General features: G+C 39.9%; 1 protein-coding gene across 4 annotated transcripts; it reads left to right on the forward strand.

The window, feature by feature from the left end:
- Positions 1-764: 764 nt before the first annotated feature.
- On the forward strand, positions 765-10,840 carry nek12 (NIMA-related kinase 12). Of its 4 annotated transcripts, XM_020046172.3 has the most exons (12): positions 767-1,349; positions 2,023-2,101; positions 2,190-2,240; positions 2,337-2,381; positions 2,675-2,739; positions 2,830-2,934; positions 3,093-3,132; positions 4,746-4,856; positions 5,095-7,927; positions 9,413-9,637; positions 9,789-9,995; positions 10,089-10,840. In XM_020046172.3, exons 9-12 carry the CDS (start codon positions 6,967-6,969, stop codon positions 10,241-10,243), a joined length of 1,548 nt encoding a protein of 515 aa, XP_019901731.2. In that variant the 5' UTR covers positions 767-1,349; positions 2,023-2,101; positions 2,190-2,240; positions 2,337-2,381; positions 2,675-2,739; positions 2,830-2,934; positions 3,093-3,132; positions 4,746-4,856; positions 5,095-6,966; the 3' UTR covers positions 10,244-10,840. The 4 variants fall into 4 exon arrangements, with proteins under 4 accessions (XP_034147619.1, XP_019901731.2, XP_019901732.2 ...); XM_020046173.3 differs by lacking the exon at positions 3,093-3,132; XM_034291728.1 differs by lacking the exons at positions 2,023-2,101; positions 2,190-2,240; positions 2,337-2,381 and having other exon boundaries at positions 765-1,349.
- The last annotated feature ends 871 nt before the right edge of the window (positions 10,841-11,711 follow it).

The raw sequence follows: 11,711 nt of genomic DNA on the forward strand, positions 1-11,711 counted from the left end.
GGACCCTAACGTGAAACTGCGCATGTCGCATCAGTATTACCGTTCTCCTAGCAGCAGGATATTATGCTGGCAGCACTAACTCAGCACTCACAGCACTAAAATCTTATTATTATTATTTTTTTATAAAAGCCATCATTGAAATGCATGCAGTGTGCTTAATTCAGTAAAAGAAAAAGGTGAATTGTATTCGAAAGCAAGTTCGAATCTATATGGATTATTTTTACCCTAGTAAATAATTCTCAAATGCCAATTTCCACGGCACAACATCTAGTTTTATTAGTATTTTTTTTTGGGGTGGGGGCAATTTGCATAAGCCAAATTCAGGAATAGTCTTGCACTGGAGCCAATGAAGTAGGTGGGTAACAAAGTGCTGCTGGCTATACCCTGTATTTTTCTCCCACGAATTGACACTCTAAATGGATTCTTTATACCCTAGTGAGTAATCCTCGAATGTCATGTTCTTCGACATAACGTCTAGTTTTTTTATAAGGCAATTTGCATAGGCCAAATTCAGGTATAGAGTCTTGCATATTTTATGCTTTATTATTGTGGTTTAAATTATTTCATTTTTAAACCTATATAATATATTATTTGCTATTTGCATTCATTAGTAAACTTGTTTCAAAATTCCTATCTTTACACTTGGCCATCTTCAGAACGAATTATACACTATGCAATATATTGACATTGGCGCTTTTATTCTGAAGGTTTACTCATTACAATACGAGTATGACGTCATCGTTAGTGCTGCTGGTAGAACACTATTCGAATCAGTGTGACGAGATCACCCCAGAGAAACAAGCAAGAGGGACCGTCAAAAGCCCAACACAAGCAACTTCTTGCTGCCAACGAAGCCCAAAAAAGCTAAGTTTTTTTTTACTAACACACTTAAGTTACGTTCAAATTCAGCGAAAATACAAAAATAAATGTCTGTCTTAAAGGTGGAATTACATTTCAAACCACATAGGCAGTAGATCAGCTTTTATTTAAACTCGTTCTCAGTTATGTGCCTGATGGCGAAAATAATGCACAAGCCCGTTTATCAATCCGCGCTTTTGTCCGTTCTTCTGTTCTCGTGAATTTGATTGACGTCATCTTTCATGGCCCAAGTACTGTTCCAATCCAAAGAATGCAAGTTACCAAGAACGCCTAAAATGCCGAGAAGGGTCCAACTGCAGCTTGCAGCAGTCGCTCACGCCAGGCCCCCTGCTCACGCCGCGCCCGCGCACGCCGCGCCCCCGCTGGCACGCAACTTCCGACTTTCAGACATGTACGGTTTGTTTACAAGACGCAGATGGACCATATTGCCATATTGAGTCATGGCGGCAACAACTCCCGGGAAGCACCTGGTAAGTTACTGATAATAGCAATATGGAGTTATTTAGCCCTTTACGGTTTGTTTAAAATTAATATTAGGCTACAACCGATAGCTATTGATTTCAGGTTGACGATTGCTTATAGTTAAAAGGGTGTTTTAAAAGTATGCTAACGTTAGCTTAAATTACCTATGTGTATGCACATCTATACTAGCGTAGTGTGTGTGTTAGTTTGAGTGAGGTACTTCGCATGATATTTTTGGCTTTGGCGACCGTTGTTACCATACCATCTTTAGGTTTCGTAACATGACAACAATCAGCCCTGTTCTGGGGCTTGTTCAGTATTGGAATCCTATAGAATTCATAGTACTCCAAAAATGCAGGTACAGATTGTCCAGATTTGGCCAATAACAAAATTCACAACCAACAGGTCTGCAACAGGGTACTATGATTTGTATTTGGATTCCATAAGCAGGAAAGTAAAGCCTCGTTCAAAGGCTGTTTTAAAGTTTAGCCTCGTTCAATGGCTATATAAGTTAGTTTATTTTGTTTAAGCCCTGTGGGTGGCTATTGTAACTCTTCTATTTCAATAGCATACAGTGGTATTTTGAATATAAGGGAATCGAGTAATATGAATTGTCGTCAGTTTTCTGATACTATTACAAGTATAAGGTGTGTAATTTGTATTTCTGATTGATTTTGACAGTGACTTAGCTCATCACATTGCTCTGGGCCAGTGGGCAACTAAATTTGGCAAAGACATTGAGGTGCATCTCTCCAACCACGTATGTACCTGGATGCACATGTCTATATTTCTGATTTGACCCAGAAACTTTTATATTGCTTATTTAACACTTTGCCCAATTGTTGCAGGGTTTCCCTCATCAAACTACTGTACATTCTTGTGGCATCTTAATGTTGATGGTAAATTACTTTTTAGTCTCTGATTAAAGTTTTTTTTTTTTTTTTGTATCTGAAAATGATATAACCTCACAGATCTTTGCCTTTTACACTTTACAGTATGCACTCAGCCTGAGCACAGAGGCTCCATTTTGGTTCATGGAGGTCAGTATTGTTCTTCTCACATAGGAACAAGTATAAGAGGAACTTAAATCCACCCTAACATGACATTGACTTTGGTTAATTGTTTACAATTTCCAGAACTAAGCATGATCTATAAAGTACTTTGCACTACAGTATTAACCACACATCAAAGAACTGTTTGTGGGACTATTTAACATGGCTCTATAACTTTTTGTACTCTGCTGTAATTGACATGCCAATGGTTTGCAGACGAATAGTGATTTGTGACTGAACATGAACATTACTCCTCAACTTAAATATTCTATTTCTTTTAGAGGGACATGGCACGCATCTGAAAATGGTGGTGCATTAGTCTAATGGAACGGTTCCAGATTGACGGGTAAGACAACTCTAAATGTTACTTCCTACAATACATTGCTTCTACATTAGTTTACTTTTTTTATTATTTTACTAATATCTTACTCAAAAGCCATGGACAGAGGTTTGCATACTGGACTAATGAGGCCAGAGCATTGCTCCAAGGTTCACTGCAGCCGATATACAGGGTCCCAAGGTCAGCAAGAGGGAACATGAGGTGAGCATGATGATGGCAGAGGACACCGAGTGGCCTTATCCTGTCTTGATTAATTCATTAAAAAAAACGTAAGGTTGTTTTATATATATAAAACTACCTTATGTTTTTTTTTATTAAATAGTTTTCTTTTTTTTATATAATATAATTTTCCTCAAAAGGTTTCGATTAGAAAAGGATGACAGGTGCGTCATATTGGAGGTAATGTTTATTTACTGCTTACACTGTTTACTGGCTATATTAGCCAATAAACATGGCACAACACCTCCCTTTATCCTTGCACTATTGGACTTATTTGCACTACCACCATGACACACACTATAGAGCACCTTATGCACAATAATTGCCCTGTCACTGCAAGAGTCACATGCTTATACATCCCTTAGTACAGTCATATCAATATCAGGGCAATGCGTTATGATAGATGTTCTCACCAATAATTGTTAGTTTTCATATTTCTGCTATGCTATGATTGTTGCCATTTGTACAGGCAATAGTGTAGTCAGTGTGTTGTCTTTACTATGCTTGATTTTTCCTGACCTGTATTTTACAGTTACCAACGTGTGTGCTTTCTGAAATCCTAAATGAAATGGTACTACAGGAAGGAGATAAGGCATACTTAAGATTGGCTCTTGTGTGTACCACCTTCAGGGACACTGGCCCTCATTTATCAAAAGTGCATACACCAAATTTCCAGCGTACACCCAAAACCACGGTGACTTTGAGATTTATCAATATGGACGTTGGCACTCTCAAATCCTACGCCAGCTCAGGAGGTGGTGTACGCACGTTCTGAGTTAATGCGGAAATGCGCAGGAAAAAAATCCTAACGCACTGACAAACTAAAAGATATGATATATTATGACCCACTGTAAAAAAAAAACTTCAGTGTTTAGTTTTGTGCAACATGGACTTCAATGTTTAATTTGTGTGACTTTACCAAAGCATTTGATTTATATGTATTCCTTCAGATGCGAGCCTGTGCGCTTTACATGACGTTTCAGGGTTAGGCCAGGCAGTTGCGCACGGACTGGGTTCAGTAATAAAAGGCTTTTAATGACCAAAATATAATTCAGACTGTCATTTTTATTATTTTGTCATTCTTCTTCTTTTAAATAATAATAATAATAATAATAATAATAATAATAATAATAATAGAAATAGAAATAATAATAATAACGACATTCTTCTTCTAAATAACAATAAACGTCGTTAATAATAAATATCATAAAATAATAAGACGACTATTACAAATTGTCATGCAATTATTAATGTGAATAAATTGTATTCCACATCACATAATAATTTTTTATTCCGCTTTTTAAACTGCCAAATGAAACAATTTTATTTCTTTCTACCTCCCTGGTGATCGTCTCAATCTCCACGTCAGAGAAGTTTCTCTTTTTTGCCGTCTTCCGTGTGTCCATGGCGTAAAATGAGGGCGTGGGGGAAGTGGAGACTTGAATATATAGGGGCGTGTTATTCTAATGACGGTCGTCTTCAGCTGCGGCATTTATCAAGGGCAGGTATTGCGTACACCTGGATTTTAAAGGTACGCACAGCTTCATAAATCAGGCGGTGAGAGGAGTGTAAGCAAAATCTTACGCCAACATATACACCCGTTTCTACGCAAGAATGATAAATGAGGGCCACTGTGTCCACTCACTCCTTCAGGAGACGGGCACATTTTCAGTGGCTTGACAGTAAGTGTTTAAATAAAGGGTGCTGTGGTATACAATACTTGAGTACCTCACGTGTGTTTTCACTAACCTTATGGAAATGTTCACTTTTGATTGATAATTTGTTTTTCACAGGTGTCGCTACATGGAGCAGGTTTTCTGAGTCCTACAGAAAAGAATTCTACACCATGTACACCGTGGACACCTGTCGTGAATGTGGAATGCTTTTCAAAAACTGCACACCTGGTAAACATCTTAACACTGGATGGATTTGAATCTATGTCATTACACTCAGTATTGATGTCATAACTACGCTTAGACCAGAGGCACCTGCTGCTGCCAGCCAAATGGCATTTTATGTAGAATACTAGTTTCTCTATAACTCGTTTTTACTCAGTAGTTGGAATTGTGGAATTGCCTAATATTTATCAGTTTCCTATAATAGTTGCCATGTCAATTTACACAGTTCTTATGTGACTTCCAGTCTAGCCTGAAGGTTGTTGCCAGACATCTGCTCATCTGCACAATCCTCTGGATTGTCACCCTCTTCCTCATGCTGAGGATGGTCCTCCACATCCAAGATGTCGTCCATAGAGAGACAAAGGTTGTGGAGAATGCAGCAGGCAGCAACCACCTTGGGGCACAAACAGAGGACGCATTACCAGAGCCCTCAGAAAGATGGATCTCCAACGGGTTTTCAGCATGCCAAATGTGCGCTCGATTACTCACCTTGGTGTGGTGTACGTAGAACCGGGCCTCATGGTGTAGAAACGTTATACAGTTGCATTATTTGGTAGTGTTGTTATTTACTGTGTTATTTAAGTCCACTACCAAGATCATCATGTATAAGTCTAAGTCTTTGATCAGTGTTGAAAACAAAGGGTACTTGGTAGTGATCTCAGACATTTGGAGCCCACTGTGTGTTTGTGTGTTTTGGCAACCTTGGATTTAGGTCCAGTAAATATCCCAAGCAGCTACAGGCTGTTGAAACGTGGTGATAACAGCCACGGGATGCTGCAGGCATGGATATTCACCATCTTCTGAAAATAATTCTGTTTGATTTTGTTCAATAAAGTGTTTTAGACCATTATTCCACATTGTGTTGTTTATAAATGTTCATAACTGAATTCTAAACATCTTAACTCATTGTGAAGTGGTTGATTGTCATTGCTATACTGTGTAATTTGTGCTCTAAGATGATTTGGACCTTCTAAAACTGTTCTGATTCAGACTGTGGAATTGGAAACAAGCAGTTGCCAGTAGGTAACTCCAGTAAGGCATTTACTTAATGAGATGGTTGGGGTTTCCATTAAGGTTTTCAACTGAAGTAAAATGGTTTGGTTACTATTCCATCACCTACACTGAGAAAGACCAGTGCCAACATGATGTAGCCTTGCCATCCTCTGTCTCATTCTGGCCCTCAGGATTAGGTGCCTTTGCTCAGGGTCCTCCTATATATACATCTATCTCTAATAGGTTGTTTTGACTATCTTCTACCTCTGCTTTTAAACGCTGGTAGCTCGTTAATGTGCTTGTGAAATTCACGAGGTACCAGCGGGAAAAAGCGGAGGAAAAAGATACGCAACCGATTGGATAGATAGGTTATATAGGTATTAGTTAGACAAATATATCTGTATATTGTGGTACAGACATGCCAATTCACACGGGAGCCTCATAACACTTTTTACGTTAAATAGCATTTAAGTACGTTTCCTATGAAATTAGTGAAATGAAAAACACTCGATTTGAGTTTATGAAGTAGGAGCCTACATTAAAAACAAAAAAGAATACACAAACACAATACAGCAAAAGTGCATCACATGTTGCGCTGATAATGCCAGTGTTTTCATGTCGCTGCTTAAATGATCTGAGCAAAGGGTATTGCGCAATAGTCAAGCACACATGCATCTCAATTTAGATAAGTGCGTTCTCCGTCCTTGCGATCTTGCAAGACCATTCTCTCAAGGACACTGGGTAAGAACGTTCTTCTCAAGGACACAAGTACGTTCTTAGCGTACTTGGAATTGAAACAGCCAATATTTCCAAGCAACCTTCTGACAAAAGAAGCCCAAAGTCGATTATAATGTACGGACATGGCAAACTGTCTAGGATTTTGAATAAACCTCGATTCGTTTCAGTGGCACCAATTTATATTACATACTCATTTATTTTTTTAAAGCAAAACCCCCTCTAGTGGACTGTACCAGACGCGGTTACTATAGCAATCGGACTAAACAAAAGATTCTTGACGTTTATTTTTGTTGTACTACCGTTTAAATAGTCTAATTGTAACTGAAATAGTCATTCAAATTAATTGAGATGCGGATAACGTAATACTAATATTTTAATAAAGATAATGGAATTATTCGAGAAGATATTGTGTCTGGGTAGAGGTGGATCAGCAGAGGTATTCTTGATGAAGCATGTGAAGTCAAAAAGACTCCAAGCTGTGAAGAGAATACAATCAGACAACTCTTGCAAAACAAAGACCAAAGAAGCCATCTTGCAAGAAGCTGAAATTATCAAGAGGCTAAAGCACCCTCACATTGTGACCTGCAGCGAGGCTCTTTTTGACTCAAATGATGGCTACATCTATATAATCATGGACTACTGCGATGGAGGGACATTGGATGACAAAGTCAAGGAAAGAAAGACAGGGGACTATTTCCCAGAGTGGAGAATAATGCAGTGGTTTGTCCAGGTTACCATGGCAATCAGCTTTATCCACTCAGCTAAAATCCTCCACCGGGACATCAAGACCTCCAATATGCTTCTAACTAAGAGAGGTGTGGTGAAGGTGGGGGACTTTGGGATATCCAAGATAATGACCAACACGGTGGATATGGCTTATACCTGTGTCGGTACACCTAGTTACCTTAGTCCAGAGCTGTGTCAGGACCTCCCATACAGTTCCAAGTCTGACATCTGGGCGCTAGGCTGCTTGCTGTACGAGATCTGCTCTCTCAAACCACCGTTCGCCGCCTCCAACCTGCTGAGTCTGTTCTATAAGATCACCAGAGGAGTGTACATCCCTGTGCCTGAGACCTACCCAGACAATATCACCTCTCTGGTCCAGATGCTGCTCTCTCGCGCGCCAGAGGACAGACCTAGTGCCACTACCATACTGGGCATGGCTTATGTAAAGGAACATCTTAGAGAGTTTGTGTTGCTCACTGAGACAAGGCTAGCAGTGTATGATAACATACTGGACGCAAGATCAACAAACCTCTCTGGCGAGGAATGCCTGCCTGTATGCACATCTGGCTGTGGAAACACTACTGACTCTGTGAGCACTGGGACTGCAGAAAGGAACAACGGTACACTCAATTACTACATTATAATGACTATGTCTATATTGTTTGTGTGTTTGTCTTTGGTGTGTGTGGAATTTGTTCTTTTCTCTCTGTCTCCCACATACACACACATATACACATACATACATACATACATACATATGTATATATATATATATATATATATATATATATACACACTCACCTAAAGGATTATTAGGAACACCATACTAATACTGTGTTTGACCCCCTTTCGCCTTCAGAACTGCCTTAATTCTACGTGGCATTGATTCAACAAGGTGCTGAAAGCATTCTTTAGAAATGTTGGCCCATATTGATAGGATAGCATCTTGCAGTTGATGGAGATTTGTGGGATGCACATCCAGGGCACGGAGCTCCTGTTCCACCACATCCCAAAGATGCTCTATTGGGTTGAGATCTGGTGACTGTGGGGGCCATTTCAGTACAGTGAACTCATTGTCATGTTCAAGAAACCAATTTGAAATGATTCGAGCTTTGTGACATGGTGCATTATCCTGCTGGAAGTAGCCATCAGAGGATGGGTACATGGTGGTTATAAAGGGATGGACATGGTCCGAAACAATGCTCAGGTAGGCCGTGGCATTTAAACGATGCCCAATTGGCACTAAGGGGGCTAAAGTGTGCCAAGAAAACATCCCCCACACCATTACACCACCACCACCAGCCTGCACAGTGGTAACAAGGCATGATGGATCCGTGTTCTCATTCTGTTTACGCCAAATTCTGACTCTACCATCTGAATGTCTCAACAGAAATCGAGACTCATCAGACCAGGCAACAATCTTCCAGTCTTCAACTGTCCAATTTTGGTGAGCTCGTGCAAATTGTAGCCACTTTTTCCTATTTGTAGTGGAGATGAGTGGTACCCGGTGGGGTCTTCTGCTGTTGTAGCCCATCCGCCTCAAGGTTGTGCGTGTTGTGGCTTCACAAATGCTTTGCTGCATACCTCGGTTGTAACGAGTGGTTATTTCAGTCAAAGTTGCTCTTCTATCAGCTTGAATCAGTCGGCCCATTCTCCTCTGACCTCTAGCATCAACAAGGCATTTTCGCCCACAGGACTGCCGCATACTGGATGTTTTTCCCTTTTCACACCATTCTTTGTAAACCCTAGAAATGGTGAAAATCCCAGTAACTGAGCAGATTGTGAAACACTCAGACCGGCCCGTCTGGCACCAACAACCATGCCACGCTGAAAATTGCTTAAACCACCTTTCTTTCCCATTCTGACATTCAGTTTAGAGTTAAGGAGATTGTCTTGACCAGGACCGCACCCCTAAATGCATTGAAGCAACTGCCATGTGATTGGTTGATTAGATAATTGCATTAATGAGAAATTGAACAGGTGTTCCTAATAATCCTTTAGGTGAGTGTATATATACATACATACATACATACATACATATATATATATATGTATGTATGTATGTATCTCAGAACTATTTCCACTCACACTGTTCTATAACGAAGGGGAGGAGGGAATGGAGAATGATGAGGACGGCACAGAACTCCCTCCTAGTAATGCTGAAGAGGAAGACGATGATGATGAGGCTGTCAGTGTAGGATGCCGGTCTGACTACTCAGAGGACTTTGACGATGACCGCAGTCTGTCTTCCACTGATGAACGCAGAGAGGACGAGGACAGCTCTGCACCTGTTAACGCTGTCACGGAGGATTTCTGCATGGAGGCCAGTGGTAAGACAAATAGACAAGTAGGCACAAAATCAAAGCCCTACTCAGTTTTCAAGTTTTATGCTGCTGAATTCTCATAACCCATTCCAAAAAGGGAGGCGAACAGGTATCTCCAAAGGTCACATATCAATACCTATTAACTATCTGATAATAGTGACTCCTGAAGTGGCAGACTATGGTGAGTACGCTGATGATTTTGAGGATGAGGGTGAGGAAGATGAGGACGTGATGATGGTAGTCCGCTGTGCCCATGCTGCCCTGCAGCTGCCTGCAGAGGGCGATGAAGAGGAGGAGTTTCAGCTGAGGGACGCTGGGGGCGTGGTTGTCACGCTAAAGACACTGAGAGACAAGTGCATCATGGGTAAGTGTATATTTTTGTGTGTGTGTGTGTGTATGTGTGTGTGTGCGCCTGTCTGCTAGTGTATTTGACTGTCATATCTGTCTGTCATTGCAGAGGACATTGGCCCCTCTCTATATGAGGAGGTCAGTGAACACTTTGTAAATGGTCTGAGTCCTGAAGACCTGCAGCCACACTTCAAACATGCCCTTGGACCAGATCTCCTTGAAACCTGCCATCTCATATTTACCATTGACCGAGAGGCAGCATAGACTAACATGTAAACCGTCACAGAGCATTTAAATGGTGGAGCCAGACAGACCCTCCTGGACCTCTCCAAAGCACAATGACATTATCTGTTGATCTGCTTAACTGGAATTATTTGTATTCATTATCATTACTAAAATTGGAAATGCAAGAGGTGCTGTCAAGGTTTCATTTGTATCTCTGGATGGAACAAAGCCTGAGTAATGTAGTTCACGGCCTAAACTAAATAAAGATAGCATAAAACAGACAGTTCAAATAGATGAGTAGAGATAGTATCTCATTCTGTGGGTATGAAGGGGAAATCACCCTCCTACAAAATACAATCAAATATGCAGAAATCTCAAGAGGTTTTGGTTTCTTACCCAGCTGAAGCAATGAAACTTTGAAGAGAATTTTAAAAGGAAAATAAAACGGTTTCATGAATTCGATTGAACTTTGAGTATCATGTTGAAACTTTGCTTGTTTATTTATTTACATGTAAGTGGGTTTATTTACCATCTTAAACGTAATTGGGTAGAGATCCCATTATATTCTACTGAAATATTTGGCAATGTGATAAAAAGGAAACTGTCAACAAATCATTGTTCTGGTTTGTAATTTTTTGTTGGGTTTTGAAATAAACAGATGTTTCAGACCTCTTTGAGTCTTATTGCATTGGCATCTGGATTGCACAAGTACTTTCACATAATGGCAGTTTGTCCAAAATGACACTATATTTCCAATGTCAATGCAGAAAATAAGTTAATGGAACTTGACATAATATACACTTTTTTTCTGATAGCTGTTACTGGAAATGAAAACATCCATTGGTATCAAAATATATATCCCCTTAGTTTGCAATTGAACAAAACCAACATATCTGAATAGTAACAACTGAATCTGAATCTGGATAACAACTGAACAACTGAATCTGAATCAGTCAACTGAGAAATCGTAAAATGGCCTGGACAGTGTTACTGGCAACTTTTAGAGGTAGTTAGAAATACATTTCAAGCAGGTGTTTCTTTAATTTGGAATCGAACTCACCTAAGGTGAGTTGCAAATGCCTGTAATATGAAAACCCCTCATTCAAGTCTGTTGGAATAGAGAACATTTTCATATAATGGGTCACTGTGTGTAACTGAAAGTTCATGGAGAAAAGGAAAAAAACACAGAATTGAAAAACAGAGAAATTAGTAAGTTAAACAAAAGAATGTAGGCAAGTATGGACAATGTATGGAGAGGTCTGACAGCAACAATTGGGAGGCATCTATCTGCAAGAACTGGAGTAGTGGGCACATGTTCTATAATTGTAAGTTAGCATTAACAGTGAAATATAGAATTGTGGAGACAAAACCCTTTAATCAATTTTGACATCTTTTTTTGAGACAATGTGAGTTATTTGAAGAAGGTGCCAATACCTTTGCCAATGACTGTAAATTTAAGCAAGAGGTCTTCAACCCTTTCCTCAGGGACCACCAGCCATGTATTTAA

Source organism: Esox lucius, chromosome 4, assembly GCF_011004845.1.
Source record: "Esox lucius isolate fEsoLuc1 chromosome 4, fEsoLuc1.pri, whole genome shotgun sequence".
NCBI classification, from domain to species: Eukaryota; Metazoa; Chordata; class Actinopteri; order Esociformes; family Esocidae; genus Esox; species Esox lucius.

Coding starts and splice junctions, on each gene's coding strand:
- nek12 (XM_034291728.1), top strand. CDS start 6,967: ATGGAATTATTCGAGAAGATATTGTGTCTGGGTAGAGGTGGATCAGCA. Junction 9,638..9,788: donor TTTCTGCATGGAGGCCAGTG/GTAAGACAAATA, acceptor ATCTGATAATAG/TGACTCCTGAAGTGGCAGAC. Junction 9,996..10,088: donor GAGAGACAAGTGCATCATGG/GTAAGTGTATAT, acceptor CTGTCATTGCAG/AGGACATTGGCCCCTCTCTA.